At 41.2% G+C, this 24,515-nt stretch overlaps 1 protein-coding gene and 1 long non-coding RNA gene across 3 annotated transcripts in view; both read right to left on the bottom strand.

Annotated features, from left to right (window-relative positions):
• Nucleotides 1–24,515, bottom strand: part of atad2b (ATPase family AAA domain containing 2B) — a 92,969-nt gene that overhangs the window by 55,897 nt on the left and 12,557 nt on the right. For both annotated transcript variants that reach the window (XM_037750802.1, XM_037750801.1), the window contains exons 15-23: nucleotides 24,391–24,481; nucleotides 23,840–24,151; nucleotides 23,041–23,191; nucleotides 20,194–20,380; nucleotides 19,820–20,005; nucleotides 10,365–10,500; nucleotides 8,059–8,252; nucleotides 7,805–7,964; nucleotides 2,177–2,299 (exon numbers count right to left, since the gene is read on the bottom strand). In XM_037750802.1, the coding sequence (XP_037606730.1) occupies nucleotides 2,177–2,299; nucleotides 7,805–7,964; nucleotides 8,059–8,252; nucleotides 10,365–10,500; nucleotides 19,820–20,005; nucleotides 20,194–20,380; nucleotides 23,041–23,191; nucleotides 23,840–24,151; nucleotides 24,391–24,481 (1,540 nt within the window). The remainder of the gene's footprint in view (nucleotides 1–2,176; nucleotides 2,300–7,804; nucleotides 7,965–8,058; nucleotides 8,253–10,364; nucleotides 10,501–19,819; nucleotides 20,006–20,193; nucleotides 20,381–23,040; nucleotides 23,192–23,839; nucleotides 24,152–24,390; nucleotides 24,482–24,515) is intronic.
• On the bottom strand, nucleotides 13,121–19,322 carry LOC119477028. Its single transcript, XR_005204163.1, has 3 exons — nucleotides 18,847–19,322; nucleotides 13,280–13,283; nucleotides 13,121–13,132 (listed from the first exon to the last, which is right to left on the bottom strand). It is a non-coding gene; the product is annotated as an uncharacterized LOC119477028 (long non-coding RNA).

The raw sequence follows: 24,515 nt of genomic DNA on the forward strand, positions 1-24,515 counted from the left end.
CAAAAGAGGTAAAATAACGCTCCAAACTTAAATCAAATTTTGGCGAGGAAAAACTGGCATTGCCATTTTCAAAGGGGTTGAGCATATTTTTTATGCTAAATGCAGTACCTGTGAGGGTTACTGGACAATATTTGTCATTGTTTTGTGTTGTTAATTGATTTTCAATAATAAATATATACATTTGCATAAAGCAAGCATATTTGAGTATTAAATACTTGACAAATTCTCCCTTTAAGGTACATTTTGAACAGATAAAGAATTTGCGATTAATCAAAATTAACTATGGACAATCATGCGATTACTCACGATTAAATATTTTAATCGAGTGACAGCCCTAATGGTTACTAATATGGAAATCGGCAAATAACATTTCATTTCTGCAGATTACTCTCCAATTTAGACATTAAATGGATTACAATAAATCTGAATTGTGCATGAGTTGCAATGCTGAGGCTTGGAGTTTTATTCATTGCGTTTGGACTTGGAAAAACATAGCGGATATACTACGCCTAATTCTTGACATTAAACTGAACAAGGACCCTACGTGTCTTTTGTTTGGGCTACCAGACACGCAGCTTAAAAGTATACATTCCAAACAAAAGACTTCTATGTTGACTAACTTGCTGTTAAGAAGAAAAAAAACTATGTGGTGGTTAGATTTCTTTCTGAGTTCTGTAGACTTAGCTAGGTATAGAGTGCTCCAGGGATGACGTATTTTTGTAGGCCAACAAGGAAGTTAGCATCGCCCTGGTTCCCTCAACAAAAAAACAAATGGGATTTTTCCATCAGGTTTTGGAAATTTGCAGAAAATAAGCTCTGTGGCAAACAAACGTTTATGACACTTACATGATTTGTTCAGCAAGATAATCTTCACAAATGAACACCACTTTTATACTACCACTTTAAGTATGAAGCCAATTGCCAGAAGTAAAAAGCCAACGTTAAGCTATAGACGAACTACACCACTGTCGCATGAGCGCGAATTTACACAACGAGGCTGTAAAGGCGGACGACTCGGTGCGATGACATGTAGTAGTCTCATTTAGCCGCATTTTTAAAGACATACAAAGGCTTCAAAATCCACGAGTGGGATAATTACTGAAGTATTTTATGTCGTAGGACAAAAAAATCTCTAAAGCTTGTGTTAACCACAGACCTTATTTCAGGAATCTAACTAAAAACCCATTCAAAAAAACCATTGACTTCGAGACGAGGGAACCAGAGGTGCTAAAATGCAAATTTTTCTAATATTTCTGCGTTTTAGGGCTCATTCTTGTGGCACTCTATTGAACATATATTGTCGGTGTCATTTGTCCCAATGCACTGTGTGTTAGTCTATTCCCATGTGGGCAAGTATAGCAGCAGGAATATGTGCGTATATGATTGCATTCCTGTGTGCTTAATATTTGACAACATATAGAAAAGTCATAAATAAATACTTAAAAAGTCAAGTGTACCATTTCACTGTATATGTGTGCTTCTATGTGCATAAACCTAATTTAGAGTTACCCTAAATCCACTCCGCACTGCTAGAGGCTGTTTGGTGAGTGTACAAATGCAGAGCGCCAGGCAGACAGCGAGCACAGAAGGTACTGTCTGGAACACTGGAGCCTCGGGCATCGCTCCTTTCCGCGCCACATACTCTACACTAAAAACTGACTGCTCCATCAAGTACTACTGGGCTAGATTTTTTTTTTTGCCTTCCAAAAAAAAAAAAAGGTTTCTATTCTCTGAAATAATCTATCAAAGACTTTCTACCAAAAACCAGAGCAGGTTAGAGGGCAGGCCGGGAACTACGCAGCCAACATGGATCGGCTCGGGCTCATTATTCATGTGAGCGAGTGTTCTTCCAAAATGTTTATTTATTTAGATAAACAAATTATGCTTTTCAGTTCAGTGTTATTAGCATGCTATATTAGTCTGCTCTACCAATAATATACTGAAAACAACCATCACAAAATAAAGAGGACAGTGCAGACAAAATAAACTGGAGTTATTAAAGTTTATGATCTTGCAAAGTTGTGCTTTTTCATAAGAAGCTATATGTTTGGACCTGCACATTTTTCCATGTTTACAGAGAGATGATCAACTTTTATGGTGTTGCCCTTTAACTGTACAACAGTATACAGGTACAATAGCAAGTGTGTGTTATTTAATGACTGAAAAACTTCCTTACCCCTCTTCCTGCGTGCCTCCTTGATCTCCTCACACATACGGTCGAACTCGGGGTCCAACTCGGAGGCAAATATAGCATGGGCTGTGTCCTTTAAACTGCACGCTCGGTGCCGGATCACCTTGTCTGAGAGAGAAGGAGACAGTGAAACATAACATTAGTGTCACAGGACACAAAACTGTGGTTTTCTGTGTGGACACGTGCGTGCATGTATGTTCAAGGGCATGTCCTTTATAACCGTGTTTCACAAACTTTTTTTTCTGGGGACCCACTTTAAAAATGACAAACCATCGTGACCCAATTCACAACAGGCCTCATCTATAAATCGTGAGAAGAGGGAATTTGTGTATAAATGAGCGTTCCTGACCGTCATTTCCACATCACCTCATCTTGAATAGGTAAACCAGCCATTTTGAAGAGATATACGTTTGATAAATCACAGCTTTTCACAACTGTTTTATGCATGCGTTATTGAAAACATACACACGTTAAATACTTATAAATCCGGCCAAATGAATGCATTTAGGCGAAGTTAAGAAGCTCTCGTTTTTTTTCCTCTCATCAGTAAAACAAACAGAATCTACGCTTGTCTTTCATCTTAGATTCAGTGTTATAAGTAGGCTACAATTATCAGAACAATATGAACATTCAGGCTCCCTCATAGGTGTACGGCTCCCCCGTGTGCCAAGCGTGTTGGATATCTACGGTGGCCGACGCGAAAGGCGCTCTCTAGAGCCATTTGTTGTAAGAGTAGCGTAGGTTATTTGGACCAGACCCAGCATAGTGTGTGTGTACGTGGGAAGTGAGTGGTGAAGCAAGAGGGGGAGAGCGGCGGCAAAGGGAGCGAGTAACCCTATCGACTCCGGCTCAAGCAGAAAAAGTTAACAGTGTTTGGTTTATCTGTTCTGGGTTACTGTTGAACTATGGCGATGCAACATAGTGACCTCCGTGGAGAGGACCCGCTTCCTATGTAGATATAAACGGCTCATTCTAAGGTAACCTAAACACAACAATTCTTATTTTCAGGTGATTATACACTAAATAAAACATACTCATTACTATTATATTCAATTTCTGCCAATAGATCCTCCTAACTGTTACACACGGGTCCTTTAAATAAGACTATGGAAGAAATTCTGCAGATTTATTTGGCGACCATAACAAAATATCCTGCGACCCTCCTGTGGGTCTCGACCCAGTCTTTGGGAATGACTGCTTTATAACGTAGGATATCAAACCGGTAGTTCTGTCGTGGCATTTTAACGGTATTTTTTTTTCTTTAGTCGTCAGTTTTTTTTTCTCCCGCCCTGTAGTTTGTTGCATGCTCTCCACACCATATCATATATGTAAATGAAAGGCAAAGGGTTGATAGCAAGCCTGACCCACTCCACTGTATCTGTGAGAAAAGAGATTGTAGCATTTTCTCACAGGTTGAACAAAAGGATAGAGCCGGCTTTGGTGAGCAGCGTTAGCAGGCAGAGCTCAAGACATGCATGAGAGTCTTGATATCACCACTTCACCCATTCAAGACAGAGGTGGGTGCAAAAACACACACACACGCAGGCACAGATACATGCAAACTGAAATATTTTTCTCAAATGCGTACTCATTTCTCTCTCTCTCACACACACACACACACCTTCATAACTCTTATGCCTCTTTTCCCTTAGATGTACCACAGCATCATTAAATCCTCCTCTTTGCCTGCTCCTGCATCCGTGGAGGGAAAATAAAGACGGAGCTGAAGAGGCAGGCTAAAAGCATAGGCACTGTAAACAGACAGCCTCTCATTACGGCAGGCAGAGGGAGAACAGTTCAGGCAGAGAGTGGCAGAGGGGTCACAATCTGCCAAGCTTCCTTTGTCTAATTGGAGGATGGCTGCCTAATTGCGATAGAGGCAATTTGTGTGTGTGTGTGTGTGTGTGTGTGTGTGTGTATGTGTGTGTGCTTTTCTACTGACAGAGTACGTCTGAGTGTGTGTACATGCAAGTGCATTATAATGGGGAAAAAATGCCTGTCAGTGGAAGAGGTGTCAAAGGCCAGGTGGGGATGCCGAGAGCTCATCAGAACCCTTATGGGCCCTGCCTAACCTCCCCATCTAGAACAGACAAGAACGTACTGACATACAACTCTGTTGCTTACGCGTTCCTTCATAGTAAAATGGGTTGTTATCGCCGTTTCCCTCAAGCAACAAAGAAATATTTGTGACACCGAGTCACATTGCGTAGCGCAGAGATATCAGCCCTTTTTAACATAACCAAGTCATTACTTAGCAAGGTGAGGAGGTAACAGACAAGGAAGCCAACATGAATGCACACGGAGGACGGTACGATGAAGATAACATGAAGGACGAGGAGAGACAGACCACTGAGGGATAATGAGTTTTTTTCCCCAGCACTTCTTGAGCTGGTTGCAGCAGTGTAATTGCGCTAGGCCATATTTCCTGGGCCAAGCGCTGGGTGAGAGGCTTCGTTAGTCGTCTTTATTAAACTGCCTAATTGCGTTTTTCCCCTTTAGTGTATCATTTGTAGACCCTGCATTCCAACAAATGACCCAGGCCCTCGCCTGCATAGACTGAGATATGATTTATTCATTTGGGCTGGCAGAGAATCGCTTCCCATTGGCGGTGGGCAGCTATATCATTGTGAGGGAACCCAGCAGCTTAACACACAAGGCGAGAATTCAAATGGTCATATCAATTGAATAGTCTGAAGCAGGCCTCCTGTCTGCAGCTTTCAATTAACATCATGGTACTGCTGTTGATGATTTGATTCTGGTAGAAAGTTTTTTTTTTTCTTCTGTGCAACTAGCTCTTTATCGCCAGCAACTTTTCACAAATTTTACCATGTTTTTTTAGGCTGTCAAACGAGTAAAATATTATAATATTGATTTTCCATAGTTAACCGTAATCAATCGCACATTTTTTTATCTGTTCAAAATGTACTTTAAAGGAAATTTAAAGTATTTAATACTCTTATTAACATGAGTGGGCAAATATGCTTTTGTTATTGGAAATCAATTAACTCAAAACAATGAAAAATATTGTCCAGAAACTACTGTACTGCATTTAGCGTTAAAAAATATGCTCAAACCATAACATGGCAAACTGCAGCCCAACAGACAACAACAGCTGTCAGTGTGTCAGTGTGCTGACTTGACTATGACTTGCCCCAAACTGCATGTGATTATCATAAAGTGGGCATGTCTGTAAAGGGGAGACTCGTGGGTACCCATAGAACTATTTTCATTCACATATCTTGAGGTCAGAGGTCAAGGGACCCCTTTGAAAATGGCATGCCACTTTTTCCTCACCAAAATTTAGCATACGTTTGGAGTGTTATTTAGCCTACTTCGCGACAAGCTGGTATGACATGATTGGTACCAATGGATTCCTTAGGTTTTGTAGTTTCATATGATGCCAATATTTTCAGCTTTAAAACTAAGCCTGCTACACCCTAAAAATCACAAGTTGCGTTAATGCATGACAACAAATTTGAGTTAACACGTTAACTTTGACAGCCCTATTTTTTTTTAAATCCAATTATTTGTGAGATATTGCAAATAGCAGGACTCTTTGTGTGCGTGTGCGTGTGCGTGTGTGTGTGTGGTCTTGCACTCATTATGAAGCCTATATTTGGCTTTGGAAAAAGGTGCTGAGACGGGAAGGAGGATGATGTAAAAATCGGTTCAAATTGCAACACAAGAGACAATTAAATTTTCATGCATATGCAGCCTCTCTCAGCCACGGAGCACGAATTACACTGTGGGAATGTATTTTCAGTGGGGGCTGTATGCACTTTATTTCATTTGAATTTCCAAGTTGAAGAAAAACCATCTTGAGGTTCTATAATTTGACTGCTTGGAAGCACTCTTCATAAGTCATTAAGTGTTAAATGTAATTACTTTTTACTCACACAATGACAGCCTAATGAAACACAACAGTTAACCACAGAGGTGGTCATACTTATTTGGACTGTCCAATGACGACTTATTCTCAAGGGACTGTCAGACGCCATCACAAAAACTACAAAGAAGTAAAGAGTTTTGGGGGTGTAGAAGTGTGACAGGTTGTCTACAGCAATGGTTCCAAACCTTTTTCCTTAAAAAGGACCCCTTTTCCTTCTTTGAGTAAACATATTTCATGGATGTTTCATATTATATTCAATACATAACAATAACCACACAAAACAACTGATAAACTGTACAATTAATCCAAATTTTGAGCAGAATTTTTCCTGTGAATATTGCATCAGAAATGTGTTTTCCTGTTATTTTTTAGAAACTATTAATACAATTCTCTGTATTATGCTTTTTGTTTTTAACAATTTTAACAATAATACATACTTAATAGGCTTCTTTTTTTTTTTAACAAATTCAATGTTTTCTTCTCCCTGATGCTTGGCCATTGTTCAATTTAGTTTTCTCCGCAGAAATTAATGAAATGCTGGCACATAGGCCAACTGTAAATTTTTTAAAAGAGTTGTCTTACACCCCTTAAATTCAAGAAGACCTTGCGACCCCCCAGGAAGCTTTGGTGAGCCCAATTGGGGGTCAGGACTCCCAGGTTGGGAACCAGTGGTCTATTAGATATTCATTGTCAGTTCTAGGGATGATTTTAGGGTTGAGTTTGAGATTAAAAGGAATTCTTCGACATTTGGATGAATTGATTAATTTGCTTTTTTGAAGGAATTCCCACAAGTTAAATAACATGACACAGTGGGTATCCCAGGTCACATTCGGGTCACTTGCAAACTTTACTGCAGAAGGTCATGGCCTGTCTCACGCTGAGTTAATAGTTCAAACTCTCTGGCTCCAAGACGGACTAGTCAAGGGCGGCTGGCCTGATTAAGACCACACTTGCTCCATCTCCCAAGTGAGGCAAGGACGGGAGGAGGAGAGGTTTACACGCAGAGGAGACGCATACACCCACATCTTAGATAAGATGCACTTTATCTCAAATATTCACAGATGCTGCCTCCCTGTACATCTGAAATATGTACAACATGACTTGTGACTTAGGTAAGCATATTTTCATGTATAGGATCCAAAAGCACCTTTACACATACATAGATTGGTAGAGAAAGACAATATTTGGTGCTTTCTTATCTTGTAAATCCAGCACAGGTTAAATATTCCCCCGGAAAGCAAAACCTCAAAATTGGGGTGGCATTACACTGCGACTACAACCTGCAATTTACTTGCGTGGCTTGTCGATTGTCCTCGATCGAGTTCCAATATCTCTTCAGCGTAAGACATCAAGAGGTCTCCTGCCACTTCTTTTAGTCTCAAATTAATCTGCTCGAAAGATTTCCATCACAGCTTTCTAACCAAGTCCTGGATGCAATGATCAATATTAATTTCATCTCTATGCATTAATAAAGAGATAGCTCTGTGATGTGTTTAGCGTATTTTAGTACAAAATTGCCCGCTTTTTTGAATTAATTATTTGATTTTTTACTGGACAGATTGTGTTTATGTACAAGTAGGCACATGTCTGATGGAGTGTAAGCATGTGAATTGCGCACACTTTAACTTTCATGTGCATTTATGTACAGTACCCTACATGTATTTATGTATGTATGCATGTATGTTGTGTATTCATATGCATGCCCATGTCATTTTCCTCCTCACCTCCAGGATCCTTGTCAGGATTGTATTCTAAAGCATTGCTGCAGATGAGGTCGATGTCCAACAGGAAGTCCTTCACAGTCAGATACTGGTGGTTGTCGATCTTGGTAATGGCAGTGGACAGGTCCATAGGCTGCCGTATGACCTCCAGGTAGTCTGACACCTGATACACAAAGTTCATTTTATTAAAAAAGGACTAAAACCGGCTTTGTCAAACTGTGAGTGAGACACCAGGGTGTGGGTCCATTCCTCTTTACCTCATCAATGTCAACTGGCTTGCTGAAGATGTTGAAACGTTTGTCGGTGGCCAGGCGCTTGGTCACGTCCCTGAGAAAGAGCCTGAGCTCCCGTAGTGTGTTATCCTCCTGCTCAGCCAAGCGGTGCTGTTCCTCTGTTGACAGGACTCTGGGGCCTGGAGCCTCTGCCACCGGCAGTGCCTCTTCACACCTCTCTGTTGGGAAAGAGGCAAAAACAGAGAAGTACGTTAACTCAATATAATGCATTTTCACACAGCTTCCATGTATAGATAAGATCTAAAAAATTTAGCACCAAGAGCTATCCAGAGACAAAATAAGGAATCTATGTGCGTTTGCCCATAGCAACCAGACACAAATGCGTCACCTACAGGCAGTGGTGTAATGTAACAAAGTAATAAGAGGTCCCCTCTACGGAGTCCGCCATGTTGCACCGCCACGTTTTTTACTGTAGCCCAGAACAGACAAACCAAACTCTTAACCTTTCCTGCTTGGGCCGGAGTCAATAACGTTACTCTCTCCCATCGCCACCGCTCTCCTTCTCTTGCTTCACCACTCACTTCCCACATACACACACACTCTACGCACTGGCTCTGCTCCAAATGGCTGTAAAGAGGGCCATCTACATTTTCTCATTGACCACCGTAGTTCTGCAACACGCGCAGCACACAGGAGAGGCTTCTGTTGGCTGCAATCTCCTCACCTCACCGCTAGATACTGCCAGATCCTACACACTGGAACTTTAAGTATTTTTTGGGAGTATCTGTACTTTACTTGAGTTTTATATTTCTGTCAACTTTCACTTTTACTCCACTACATTGCCTAAATAAAATGTGTACTTTTACTCCAATACATTTCCCCTAAGCATCTTCATTACTTCATTACTAGTGAAAGCAAGCAGGTTTGGTGAATCAGTGGTCCTAGCTTGGATTTTGTTCTTTAAATCCTTTAAGTTATGAAGACCTTGTTTTTCTTTAAGTATAATGTAGCCTCCATTTTTAAGGTTTAAGGTTTAAGAGGAATAAACTTCATAAATCTCACTATTCTGACTTGCTTGCTTTTACAGCATTTACTTGTACTTTACTTTCAATATTTAAGTACAGAAGAAATTACTGTTGATACTTAAGTACAGTATCTATCAGACTCTTTAAGACTTTTACTCAAGTAATATTCTAATAGGTGACTTTAACTTCTACTAAAGTCATTTTCTGGTTAGATATCTGTACTTTTACTTAAGTGTGGCTTTCAGGTACTTCATCCACCACTTCCTACAGGCAAAATCACTACACCAACAATGCAAATAAAATATAAACACACAGCTAGCACATTGAAAGTGAACCACCAGACAGTCCGATCTCAGACCTGATCTTTGACCGTTTCCTTTTATCATCATTGCAGACACAGACCAAAAAATATGCACCCCAGGTTAAAATAACAGGTTTTAAGATTCTTGCAGCTCTTTCCCAAACGCAGGTTTTGAAATACACTAAGGAAAAGCCTCTGGCCAATGACAGAGTGATGAAGCAAGGCAAGCAGATATCCTCTTCTCCTCTCCCAAGGCACCAGTCCTCGCCCGAGGCATCTGCCGACATCGTTAGGAAGGCTCCACAGCACCTCGGGCCGCTTCACTCACTAGCTGCAATCCAAACCCTGATTCTAATTATGGCTAATAACAGCCGGGCCTCTCATAGCGATTCCTCTCTCCGCTTCTCTGCCGGCCTCTCTGCTGGAAGCCAGGCTGCTGTTTTAGTCAGGCAGGAACCCCCGAAGAGCACCAGGCGAGTAAAGCGGGGGACCCCTGCCTTGCATCAATGAGGAAACTGCAGATGAACGCTGGGCAATTTCCATTTGAAAGCCCGGGAGGACAGTTCTCTTATATTGAACCTGAATGTGGGGTTGGGGGACCACTGAGGATTGGGGTACATGGAGGGATGGATGGGAGTTGCTGATTTTGATGTGGGTGAGTGATAGAGATGTCCAGGAAAAGACAGGCTTCACACTCTGCACGTTTCTAATCTCAATCTTAAGTGAAATTAAACAGATTCTGAACGTGTCAAACATTTAACTGCGGTGTGCGAATGTGAATTAGACACACATACACACAGGAGGATCTCTCAAATACAAATGAAATAACATCTGCTTCTTTACCTTTCACTGGATATAAAAAAAAAGACTGTGGGAAAGGTTGAGACCAGAGCTAGGAAGGAAAGAAGCATATGCAGACAACACTGCCCTCTAGGACTGACAGCAGAGATGAGTCATAACTGTCTCATTCTGCATGTGTATCTCTAAGTGAATACAGTAAGTACCTGTACTCCTGAGGCGTGGAGGAGCCCTGGCCGCTTGGACCAAGAGCAGGTCAGAGAAGAAGCTCCTCCTGTCCTCTTCTCCTGGAGGACACAGCGTCACAACCTCCCCGTAGGTCCTCTGGAACATACTTCTCACCTGGATTAAAAACAAATCAGAGGGTTCATAAGAATTCAGTAAACACCACCATATATTGCTGTGATTTACAATTAAACTCCTCTTGTAACAAAAGCAGACGGTTAAAGCATAGAACAACAAGCGCAAAGGTAGACACCACCTAGCTAGACTTATACTATCAACTGGCATAGTAGAAAACTAGCTTATTGTGATGAAACTATGCTGGCTGTGTGGGAGGTTTGAGTCTCAGATTCTGGTCTTTTTGTTCATATGGAAGTACACCAAATCTACTTCTTTCATTTCTTAATTTCAGCTCTGTGTAAAATTAATCAAATTTTGAGAATACTGCATTTGAATCCAATTTAATTTAATTTCGTGCACCCAGTGTATTGAACTGAATACTCCAATTTATGCTTGTCACATAAAAGGCAGCGTGTAGCTGATTGTGCCTGTTTTCATCAGCCACTACATTACGCTAAAGCATGACTGAGCACAGCAGAAACTAAGCATGATACTGCTTAGAAGTTCAGGACTTAATGAACAGATGAAATGTTTTATGTCCACATTACTTGCAACAGTGGTAAAAGAAAAGAGGGGGAGGGAGGGGGACTTCAGTCATTTCTAAGACCAGATGAGACCTGATCAAAGCAAATCTCCCAAACTTCATCAATGATGCATTACCTTTATATAATAGTTTAAGGATGTGAGCCCAGATGTAAATGTAAATGGACTGTACAAAAGGTAAGAGGTCTTAGTACATTCAGTTCATATGTGAAAAAGAGCAATACTGGATAAAGGTTCAAAACATATGTCCATAATACAATTAATTGCAACACAATCATTGCAACAAAATAACAAAATGTCAATGATTAAAAAAGTGCAATGGCAAAAATCACAATAATAAAATGTATGAATAGACAGAGACTTAATCTCCAATGCTGTATGTTTGATTTAGTAGTGGGAGCAACCTGATATGACATCTGGATGGCACCCTAAGGCCACGTTCAGCCATCCTATTCATTAGAAAGGAGCAAGTCCATCGGTGCAGCGAGGGCCAGTTGAATCCTGCTCGACTTTTGCTGCAATGCAACATCATCAGGCAAGGAGCTGCACTGGCCAATCGCATAGATGCAACAATTTCAGGGATTGCTTTGTGACATGAACGCTGTATTTTTTATTTCCCTTTACCTGACAATCGTCATGATGGAAGGTAAAATAGTTGCCGTCATAATAGCCTTCCAGAGCTGTAAAATCCTATCTGAGTACTACTACTACTACTGTGCAGTGTTTTGGCGTCTGATGAGCTGGATTGTATTTCATTGTCTCACCGGTACCTCGAACCACACACCCCCACCAATGCTGTCCCCTGCACTGCTTTAACGCAGGGCAGATTTCGGTTTGAATCCTGCTAGTTATAGCCCTAGTAACAAAACCCCACCCATCAAAGACACAACTTTTAACCAGGAGACCCGTGTTTGAGACGCTTCTTGACCGCTTGGAAGTTGCGTTAGTGACATTAGTCACGTGATGATGGTCACGTGTTTTTTTATTGACGTTTGTGGCATGTTAGCCATAGTTGGGATACGTTGTTTCCATACATATATTACCTAGTTTACGTACTTATTTCAAGCCCAACCATGATGTTTTCCCTTACCCTAACTAAGTGCTTTTCATACCTGAACATAAGTTAGTGGTTTCCTTACCTAAACCTAACTGCGGACGTTTGTGTGGCGCACAAATGACACATGAAAAGGCTAAAATGCGTACTCATGACACGTGGAATGTCCGTGTAATGTCGTGGTATTTATACGCCTTCCCGTGAGACTGGGTTCGCCACATTTGTCCAGTGTGTTTTATGCATCAGTTTGTAAAGGGTTAACACATTCCTACATTCTCAATTATAATGAGCTGATAATTGACAATTATGACAGTTGAATGTAACAATAATTGTTATGATCATAACAATAGCTAGCGGGGATACCATAAATCTACAACCAAAAAGCAAGGGATTATCCTGCAACTACACTGCTGGCCACTTATTTTTTTTTATTTTTGATAAGTTAATATACAGTATTGGCGGACAAATACATGGGCCCTTTTTCAGCTACCTTAATTTCTGGTGTGCATCTATACTGGGGCTGCAGGGGGGTTCAAAGATCCCATTCACTTCTGCGTTGGAGCTCAAGGCCGCTCCCGATGGGAAGCCCTGTTGCTGACTAAGCACCTTCTTTCCCCTTTATATCTCCCCCCATCTGTCTTTCACATCGATCCCCTCCCTTAACCCATGACATGTTTGTTCTCCCTTTCTCTCTGCATTGCCTTCTGTTCTCTTTCTTATCCTCTCTCTCTCTCTCTCTCTCTGGATTTTGCACTCTCTCCTCAGAAGACAGGAAGGAAAATGGAGTAAAAACGAGGAAGACGGTAGGGGAGCCCAAGACAGCCAAAGTGTATGTAGCACACAGCGGGTAATGATTCTCAGTATTTTTCATCATGATAAAGGCTGCAGGGGTGTTGACACAGGGAGCGTAGCAGAGATGTGTGGATAGATGAATGCTTAAAGAGAGGGAGGGGGTTTTAGAGGAGAGAGCTGAATGTACAAAGAAAATTGGGGATGTCTGGCTGGGTAGAGCGACTGTAAAACAAAACTGGACACCTGTTCTACTAGCGTGATCAATTCTTAACTGCAGAAACAGACTTAAAAGAAAACTAAAACACATTTGTCAGACTGCCCTGTTATTGCATCTCTATCTCAATTTTCTGAAATCCCACCTGCAGGTATAAAATGAGATGGCAATAAAACACAGCTTGAGTGAATAACTCTTCATGTAATCCACATAAAAACAGCTATAGCTGAGTGAGACACCTTCCTGAATCACAATTATCTAAAGATGATACCTTAATGCTCTCAGAAACTAGAAGGGATGACGCAAAGAAGTCATGTAAAAAACATCCTGTAAGAAGAAAAATGTTGACTGTGCAGACGGAAATGTACACACTAAAATCCAGATGTTTACAACTGAGTGTGGGTAAAATAGAGCATGAGATTAACAGGCGGACTGGTGCGGCGTCAGCAGTAATATAGGCGCTATACTGGCCTGTAGTGGTGATGGGGGACCTGAGCCTGAAGGCAAAGCTCTCGATTTACCGCTCCATCTACATCCCAATCCTCAGCTATGGCCATTAGCTCTGAGTACTGACCAAAAGAATGAGGTCACGGATGTTAGCGGCAAAAAGGAGCTCAGAGCAGAACCGCTCCTCCTTCGAATTGAATGGAGTCAGTTGAGGTGGTTCGGGCATCTGATTCGGACGCCTACAAGTTGCATCCCTGTGGAGGTATTCCAGCACATCCAACTGGGAGGAGACCACAGGGCACGCTGGAGGGATTTACATCCCATCTGGCCTGGGAATGCCTCGGGATCCCCCAAAATGAGCTGGAGGATGTGGCTAGGGAGAAGGACGTATGGATGCCTAGCCTGCTGCCACTGTGACCCAAACCAGGGTTGGAGATTAGCAACAGCCACCAGCCAAATGCTGGTTAAATATGCATGTTACTGCTAGATTTGCTTCACTCACCAGCCAAAAAACAATGGTAATCTGTGAGTGGCTGGTAGATTTTTGGAATCCACCAGCTACAGTGGCAGGTGGACAAAAAAGTTAATTTCTAACCCAGAAAAGCGCCAGAAAATGGACAGTTACAATTAATTTTTCTGCTGATTAGTGCACACCCTGTCATGCTATCGCTAACTGCATGTTTTAAATCCACTGAAGATAAATTACCAGTAATGTTAAAGTGCACTGCCCTAAGACTTGCTTTTGGGAGACATGCATGACACACAAGAGCTGGTGTGCACTTGGAAGTCATTCAGAATACTTCAAACGAAGTGCTTGTCAGATTTCATTTGTAAAGATAAGAGTGGTATAATTTTACACCAGCATTAATAGCTTAGTTTGTCAGGAAGGAGGCTAAATAACGCTCCAAAGTTAGGTTACATTTTGGTGAGGAAAAAACTGGCTTGGCCATTTTCATAGAGGTCCCTTGACCTTGACTGCAGCTTTTTGAATGCAGTATAAATGTTATTTTTGCCTATTCTAGAAATTATGTGTTTGAATATTTCTGCATGCTGGGGTCCCTTAACAATCTTGGAATTAATAAAATCATTATTAAATCATCATTAAATCGTTAATAAAATGACCTTTTGTGACCTCTAGGATAATCACAGCCTCGTGAAACTTTACAACAACAAACAATCTAATCTTCAGGTTCCCAGCTTTCAGATGATGTACACCACTTCTATGTGACATCTACTGTTCACCTGCCATCACCCCCTAAAAAAGACAAAAACGAGTCTATGAGGGTCTCTTATAGGGATAATTATACAGTTACCTAGGTAACCTGATTTTGGAAAATAGTCCGCATTTATTTCAAATCTGCTGCATTTTGTGACCCAACACATCATTTCTGTCATAAGGCTTATATGTAAAAATGTTTGTGGTATTTTAAGCACATTGAGAATTTAGGCGTACTATAATTCAGGAGGAATGCGCGGTTGCTACTTCACCAGCCAACAGATTCTTCCTGTCTACCAGCTAGTGTTGCAGAGTTGTTTTTTAATGTTTGCGCTATAATTGAGAACATATAATACATATGTAACACATGTATTATTGTGCATAATAGTATGTCTTTAAGCTGTTATAAAACTATAGATGTCAATTGTTGCATAGAATTATGATCAAGGTTTTTTTTTTTTTAAATCTCAGATACATCTGCAGTGTGCTTGAACACACGTTAACTGCGCTCTCAGTACAATAGAGCTCCACTATAATAAAGTGAAGTGGTACATTTTTACAAATAAAACTCTGCCTAAATCTTAGAAAAATATTCTAAATGCAAGCAATTTGAAATTATGCTGCAAAACCATCCAAACGTCAAAGACCTGGACAGTTTGGTGAAGACATAGCTGTTGATTGGTAGAGTGTCTGCTTTATCTCAGCATTGAAACTAGATTAATGGTGCATTAATAATCAGGCACTTGTGGTAAAAGTGTGATGCAAGCATTCATATTCAGTTCATACCTGGCCTATCACAATAATTACGTTATCGACTTAAATGGTACAATATATCGACATGACCTTGATACAGTTTGATGACCTCGATATTGCCCGTTGTGTTTAAATGTGTGTTTGTTTACATAAGAATGTCACCAACATTTTAGCCCACATGATGCCAGAATAACAGCAAAGTTTCACCTACCATTACACAAGACTTGGGCATTGCACAGACATTGCACATCTTTGTTAACAGAGCCGGAGAGTCAATTTTATTCATTGTTTTGGTTGTCTGGTTATATTTTATTTATGTTTTATTTATTTAGAATATTTTAATATTTTTTTCATATCCCAATGTCTGGTTATTCTTAAGAAATAAAAGTTAATTGCTCTTTGAAAGGGTGTATTTGCATTAATATGCTATTACATCATCATTATATTAGTGGCATAATGGTCTTAAAATGACAATAATATTGTTCGCAATTATTTCTGGGACAATTTATCACCCAACAGAAGTACTAGTTATTGTGCCTATTCATACCGCTATAGTACACTTGTGATGCCTCAAAGCGCACATCCTAAAGAGTGTTACAGCGTTAAAAGTACAGACAGATGTGACACTATCGCTCACTCTAACTGCATTTACTTCACACTTAAAATCACATGTTCTAGCAATTTCTATCGGTCCTCCACCGAGAAGGAAGTCAATCTGAGCCGAGTGAACGGCTGTTAAGGGAGGGAGGGAGGCTGTGTAGTTGGACCCGAGCCTGTAGTGTCAGTTCTGGCTGGGGAGGGATGCTGTCTGCTCCCTGCTGCGGTTTGGAGCTGAGACAGCAGCTGTCACTGTGTTCTCGGTGCCAGAGATTGAAACAACACTTTCAGAGATAGCAAAATCACTTAAAGCATCATAGACTGCAGCTCGTCTATGACTAAAAAATCTCAACCAAAAACTTGCCGAAAGAAGCCACTGGGCCACTTTGGGGCAAGAGATAAGCGATATCATTTAATAAAACAAACAATTCTAGGAAATAGGTTGAATTAATAGACCAGACAAAACTGCTTAACGTGTACACAACCTCAGCAAAATTACATTCATTCTGCAAATAGTCTGCAAATCATTAGGGCAGTGTATCATGATACATCGATCCAGATTTATATATCAATACAATGATCAACGATCCAATATCATGGATGCAAAGTGAAAACATCAATGCATAGCATTCATCTGTGAAATACGCCTTTAATTTGAAATTCCCACACATTTAAATGTATGGAAGAGTTCATTAATAAAATTGAGCTGATATTAATGTAACCGATTGTGTTAAATGGACATATGACATCGTCTCACATCGATCACAGGCTCCTGAATTGAATCAAATCGAAACCGTATTGTGGCAAACTGTGATATCCGCAAATATTGTGGATTGTCCAAAGAATCGATATAATATTGTATTGTGATTAAACTTGTGATTTACACCTCTACATGATACAGGGGTTATGATTCAATATACCGCGATATATGGGGATACTGTAAGCCATGCGATATAGTGTGATTTTCAAAATCTAATTTTAGGAAAGCCCTCATAGTATATAGAACACACCACCTTATGTATACAATCTGAGTAAAAAAAGTTTAATCAGAACAAAGAACAGTGGAATCTGCATTGATCACAGTCCCTGTAACTTCCAATATCATAGCACTACTTTGAGAGAGAGAGCACTCATACTGAGAGGGCGCATCTCTTTGCAAACAAAATAAGTATTGACTGAGTTAATCTTTGCATGTAAACTATTAATCAAAAACCGATACAATGTTTTTGAGAATTGATACAGTATCACAAAACATAATATTGCAATACTCAATATTTTCTATATTTTCTTACACCCCTACAAATGAGTGTTGTCAAATATCGAAGTATCGATACATATCGATATTGAATATTTGAAACAGTTTCAATACTCATTTTCCACAGTATCAATACACGGGCACCAGCTACACTTTCTGCTCTCTCTTCTCTCCAACAACGAGTTGACACACACATCGTTATTTATCTTTTAAAAAAAATCTAAAATTGTATGCCCTCGATATTGTGTAAATTGTTCCCTGTGGTGTCAAAAATGGTATCTAATAAATATTTTTCAAGGTATTGTATCAAAGTTCCAGTATGGTGACACTACTACAAATTGTACCCGTCTCTCTGGAAAACCTGGGGCAATGTTTCAGTGGGACCAACTACTTGATATGTTCTCCTGGAGACTTCCCCACAGAGCTCGTAGTTACACCTGGATCACATAGAAAATCACTAGCAGCAGCAGTTGTGTGGAGTTTGTATGCCTGTCTTCCAAATAGCAGGAACGTGCAACCTGCTTGTAATCCATCACAGTTATGGTGTCGTATATATTAGAGCTGAAAGCATGTACTTATTTAAACAGTCCGTTTGGTGCATTCATGTGATCATAGGCAGCTTCAGCATACGAGACTTGACAGTTGGATCCAAAATAACCAGAATCTAATGGAAATGACTCAATGATTCATTGAATAGCAGCCGTATCAAAACTAGTAAAGTAATTGCAACAGCAACAGTCTAGCACAAGGGTTTGGCAATAATATTAATCTTTTTGTGGACTATTTATACCAAGCATTTGTCATTGCCAGTGTGGGAACAAGACAGACCGAGGCACAGTGTGTGGTACACAGGCATAATGTTCTGCTTTTAAACATAGCTTTAAAACGTGCATAGATTTGGTCTCCTTACAATTTAACTGTACAAAAGTTAAGAAAAGAACTGATTAAAGAGTGTAATGATGCAATCCCACTCCAAACTAGCAGCGCAAGACATTCAAATGGGGAAAACACACACAGGACAAAGCCAACATAGCCTAAGGACAGTCTTGATATCATGCTGGCTCCATATTGACTTGAGCACACCATTTGTCCCATCATGAGCTTCCTAATTTTCCAGGCTACATGCTATGTGTTCACTGACCAAAGAAAAAGGTAATTTGATGAAAAAAAGTAATTGCCAATCCTACGTGGCTTCAGCCGGTCACCTAGCATGTAATGAATAGCAATCTGCTATGTGACACTGAGGCGGAATGGTCTGCAGGGTGTGATTACCTCCGCTTTCATACTTAACACAGCATGTTAATCAACAAACATGGCAGAGGTAAAGGAAGTAAAACGCCTTAGAAAATTGCTGCAACTTAACAGACATACATGAAGTGAGCATGGGAAAGGCCATCATATACTTCCATCATAATGTTCTAAACCCTTATACACTAATTAATTAACGTTTATTTCTGATTTATGACTAGAAAAACTGCTGGGCTGCATCTCAAATTAATCTTCAGGTTCCCAGCTTTCAGATGATGTACACCACTTCTATGTGAAATCTACTGTTGACGTGCTATCTCCCCATAAAGACTGCCTGTACCCCCTAAAAAAAAGATAAAAACTAGTCTATTGTGTGTCTCAGAGGGTTAAAGAAAGGGAAAAAAGTGGCAACTAGAACTACAGAGGATAAAAAAAGAGCTTAGGTCTCAATGGGTACAACAGCCCAGGTGCCTCAGTCCTAATGAGCGAACTACAGAGAAAGAATCATCCTGAGAGGCTCGCTCTCCTTGGAGCATAGCCATTTGAGGTCTTGCAAAAACAGCAGCCACACACATACAGAGATAGAAGAAAAACCTGCACAGTCTGCATGGGAATATTGATATGGTGTGTGTGTCCTGGGGTGCAGACCTGGGGCTGCCAAGCCCCGGACCTAATTAAAGCCCTTCTGCTGCCTGACTAGAGAAGACCCTCTCTTCCTTATTTTTATCTGTCTCTTTTTTCCCCCCACCAATTTCCCCTTACTCTAACGCGATCCCTCCCTCACAGCCTAACCCTCAACGGGCGGTCTGCTTTGGCGTTCAGAAAGAGAATAATAAATCCAAGAGGAAGGATGAAGGAGCAGGGGTGGGGATACCCATGGTGAAAAGTGGGCAGTGGGATAAATGACAAGAAAAGGCAGATGGAGCCAAAGTAGATAAAAACTCTGTGGGAGCAGATGACCTTGACTGTGACACCCTGTGTGTGTCTGCACTAGCGCTCCTTAGTATGAGAGAAAGAAAGAAACCCTTTGAATCATGCGTTAGCCTCCAATGCCACATAAAATAAGACATCAGGGCTACACTCTCCTCTCCCACATAATAGAAGCAATTCCATCAACAGCAATGTATAATCACAAAAAAAACATGGTGCAGGCCTCCAGGTAAAAATGTCAGCTCAGGTGTGTGTACATTGTGTTCCTACCTCGTCTGACAGCTGTGAGTAGTGAGTCTCAGCGGTGGCGAGGATAAGCACCGGGCTGAACGAGGGCACATCCTGCAGCAGGGTGAGGAAGGTGCTCTTCACAGTGTCACTCACTGTCTCCCACCACTCAGAGATATGCGGCATGAACACCACACTGGGCACGCTCCGACGGGCCTCGCGGAAAACCTGCAACCACACAGACGGGTCAAGCACACATTGTTGCTTAAATCTGAATGAATAAAAGAAAAGTTATAAAAACTAATTATTAAACCCAAAAGCCATTAAGTTGCTTACTCTCTCCAGATTTCAACCACCTGTGTAACAGATGGCCTTGTGTGGATCTGCATGTGTGTGGCTGCGTCAGTGTGTGTTACCTGAGCACAGGACTCCTCTGGCGTCTTAGCGCTGATGGAGTAGAGAGTGGGCAAATCCAGGCGGTGCACTGGCAGCTTGTCCAGGTGGTGCAGCAAGGCAGGGGCCAAGTGTGAGCTCTGTCCTGAGCCCGGGGGCCCGGCCAGCATCAGACGAGGCCGGTATGATGTGGGTTGTTTGAGGGCAGAGCTGGAAGCAGAAGGGAGTTCATAGTAAGCATAGTATCTATCACCTTTTGATCACTGACCAGCAGTCACACAACACGGCAGAGGCCGTATTGTTGTCAGTTCAGTTTAGTTCACTTGATTCAGTAAGCTAATGTTGAAGAGTAAAGCTACAGTTGATACTAACTGAACAACCCTGCAAGTGCTTCACTATGAATGCATTTTAATGTAAATGGCAGTAGAAAGCCTTTACTGGGAAACCAGCGAGCAAAATTCTAGATATCATTGCGCACTGTTTTCTGTCAGTTTGACAGGGTTCCCCCACACCTTCTTAAACATCAAATTCAAGGACTTTTCAAGAACTTTCCAGGCCCAATTCAAAAACTCAAGACACAGTTTGAGACACGAATCATGATTAATTACTGTTACAATACGGAGATTTTTTATAATGAGAACTAGCGGGCTTTATAAGCTTACAGAAAAAAATACCAAAGAACCTACAAAATATATAAATTCAAGCACTTTCAATGAACCATACATATTTATGTCTATTTTGATTTTTTTCCCCCTTAACTTCACAAACTTTCTAAGATTTCAAGGACCCACGGGAACCATGGTTTGAAACATTTAAAAAGGACAAAATTGAGTATATTACATCTCTGACCAAAATGAGAGCAATCAGAACACAATAAAGACTGATTTTGCCTCTTCTGAACAACGATGAACTCTTTGACCTGGAGTAAAAGCAACCGTGTGCTCAAGTGATGTAGTTTAAAGGCAGGGTGGGCGATCTTGAGAAACTAGCAGAAGCGTACACTACATTTAAAAAAATGATCCGGCCGAAAAATCAAGCCCAGTGTTGCCAACTCTTTTCCAGTGAAAGTAGCTAGCAGCACTAGCTCCAAAAGTCACCAAATCTAGAGAGAAAGTTGCCAAGTCTGCAACACTGACAGCCCGTCGCCATTCCCCACAATTATAATGAACATAAACGTAAACGGGCGAACATAGCTATTGTTAGTACTCACAGCTGTCAAGCTAACAGCTTGTGGAAGACTCCGGTGACGAGCATTGAGTGCACGGACAGAGTGCGCGCAGGCAGGTATTACAGCCCTGACAGCCACAGATACTGGATTTTTTTTTCTTTTTTTGTCAGAGCATTTGATGTATTGATTGCTGTCGAGATGTAATGAGGATTTCAACTGATATAACAAAAGAAAAAAGAGAAAGAGTCACAGAAGCTTGTCAGTTTGGACAAACCTCTAACTTCCACCACATTATGTAGAAGCCTTCCCTTGTGTACCCGTCATAAGGACATGCACAGGGCCCGCAGCATGCGTTCTGCATACAGCAGCACAGTAGGTGTTTGTAAGGTCTGCGTCTGTACACAGTACCTGTGCTAGTACTGCATGTTTTGCGAGTATTAGACGAGCCAGAAGTGACGGAGTCTCACTCTTACATGATTTCTCCTCTATGTTGTGTGAATCTCTACCTACAGGACAAATGCATTGGAAAATTCTGTGAGTTTCCATTATGGCACAGGTGTTTGATAGCAAATAACTAAAGCTGGAAATCGATTAAAATATTTAACAGCGATTAATCAAAAAAAAATTCTGTTCAAAATGTACCTAAAGGAAGATTTGTCAAGTATTTAATACTCTTATCAACATGAGAGTGGGTAAATATGCTTGCATTATGGAAATGTATGTATATATTTATTATTGGAAATTAATTAACAACACAAAACAATGACAAATATTGTCCAGAAACCCTCACTGGTACTGCATTTCGCATAAAGAAATATGCTCAAATCATAACATGGCAAACTGCAGCCCAACAGGCAACAACAGCTGTCAGTGTGTCAGTGTGCTGACTTGACTATGACTTGCCCCAAAACTGCAAATTGTGTTAGTGCGTTAAAGAAATTAGTGGCGTTAAAACTAATTTGCATTAACGCGTTGTTATCGCGTGAACTTTGACAGCCCTACAAATAACCGAGCCCTGGCTTTGAGAGCACTCTGATAAAGTCGGAGAGCCTATTGGCATTAAGTGCAGTAAGTTTAATGGCCATCCAATAAAGCCTTTCTGTATCTATAAATCTATACATTTGCCTTGAGGTTTTTCTTTCATATGCCACACACACACCACTACAGTACAGAAAAAGGTCAGCCTTCTGTACATCTGAAAAACTTGAGGCTTGATACCTGCTTAATAGGTGCATCAATAAATGGTTAGAGTAAATGAAGAGCCATAAGTCATCCAGTTCCTTCACTTGAAAGGAAACAGCGATTGCAATTCTGATTTCAGAATTGCCTTATCTTATCTCTTTTCACTTTCATCCTCTCCTTTGATCAAGCTCGTTTGTCTCCGCAGTTGAGGATTTTGTACTGCGCTGCCTGTGGAGCCACTATCTGTTGCTCATTCCTCTTTATTATACAGACTGACTTCATGATGACCGTTATGTGTTATATCTTAAATAAGAGGTATTTTCGCTAGGACGAAAACTGTACTTCCAAAGCACACTAGATCTGTATTAGTCTCTAATTAGATAACACTCTGGAGACCAGAGGTGGCACCTTGCTACAGTCACTCTGTATCAGCATTCAGCATCGGCTCCATGTTTGAAAATAAATATATGTTCTGTGTATGCTTTGTATGTTGGCACGTTGTCTTTAAAATAGTACTCACGAGGAGAAATGGAGGAAGGGTCTGTGCGTTGCAGAAGAGGAGAGCCGACTCTTTGGGGATGCAGCAGGCAGGACTTCATAGATGGAAGCAGAGTGTTCCTCATTGTCATCGTCGCTGTACAAGTCCTCTTCAAGCAGTTGATTGTCACCGCCTAGCACAGAGAGAAATACACTGCTTATACAGCCATGCATATATAGCAACTCACTTTTCCTGGAGTTATTTAAGACAATGCACTTAAAAGTTTGTTTCTACAAAGTTGAATCCTCAAAGCAGCCCTATCACTGACATTAATGGGGCAATTTCACCGAAAAAGTGAGAATAAAAAAAAGAGAGCTGGCTTATTAGGCGAGATGTAATGGGCATTTAAAGCGATACAGCACTCTGGGAAACTCGTGTCATTATTGGGTGCAACTCCCGTAAGCAATCTCCCACTGGTCAAGTGCTGCATTGTGGCTAATCTGCTGTAAACACTTTTGTTGACTGGAGTGGGAGTTGAGTTATTGAAGTGCAAACAGGATGACTGGTTATCCAATCTGTGTGCTATCACCTCTGCATTCTCAGGGGGAATGTTTCATCACACACACTATGTTCAGTGTGTGAGGGTGATACAAAGCACTTTGGTAATAAGATGGGGGAAACAAATAATCAAATACTACAAAGTGCCAACAGGGAAAGCACACTAACAAGTAAGACAGGTGGCGAGGGAGAAGAGAGCAAGAGTCAACGTGGGAGAAGCAACAACCAGCAGTAGGAAAGTGATAACAATGAAACCATGGGCACCTGGGTCCCAGATCCCTACCGTGTGTGTTGTCCCTGTCAGTACACTGAGCATGGGGGAAGACTCGAAGCAGATCTTTCAGCACCAAGGAGAAAGAGCTGGCCAGCAGGGGCCTGAGGGTGGGGGACAGGGCTCGGCCAGGGGGAGCCAGGGCCCTCTGGGATGCTGGGACGATTGTCCTCATGGCCTTGCTGAAGTCGCAGGGACCCAGGACGATGGAGGTGACATCCAGCCTCAGTTTGACGCTGCTGCCATAGATCTGGGGGTAGCGGCGGCGCAATGCCGCCAATGCTGCCTCTGTGCAAAGCGCTTTGATGTCAGCACCGCAGTAGCCTGGGAGCGAGCCAGATACACAAAGGTTAGTTGTTCATTTGTTTGCCTAAATTTTTTGGCTTTATCAAGGTTGTTTTCAAATGGCACAGAGAACATGAATGTCAGCAGGTTAAATCAAGACGCCTTTTCAAAAATGCTTTGTTGATGCCGTTTGGTGAGAATTGTGTTCTATGTGCTTAACAGGTCCACATTAGCCAGAACTGATGGCATACCGTTTTATACATAGGTGTCACACTTACCGACACATTTTTCTGCAAGTTCATCTACGAATGGCTCAGCCAATTTGGGATTCCAGTCCCGTGTGTGAATCTCCAAGATGTGCTTTCTGGCCTTGGGGTGGACAAAGAGAAAGAGACACAGAGAA

This window comes from Sebastes umbrosus, chromosome 18 (assembly GCF_015220745.1).
Source record: "Sebastes umbrosus isolate fSebUmb1 chromosome 18, fSebUmb1.pri, whole genome shotgun sequence".
NCBI lineage: Eukaryota > Metazoa > Chordata > Actinopteri > Perciformes > Sebastidae > Sebastes > Sebastes umbrosus.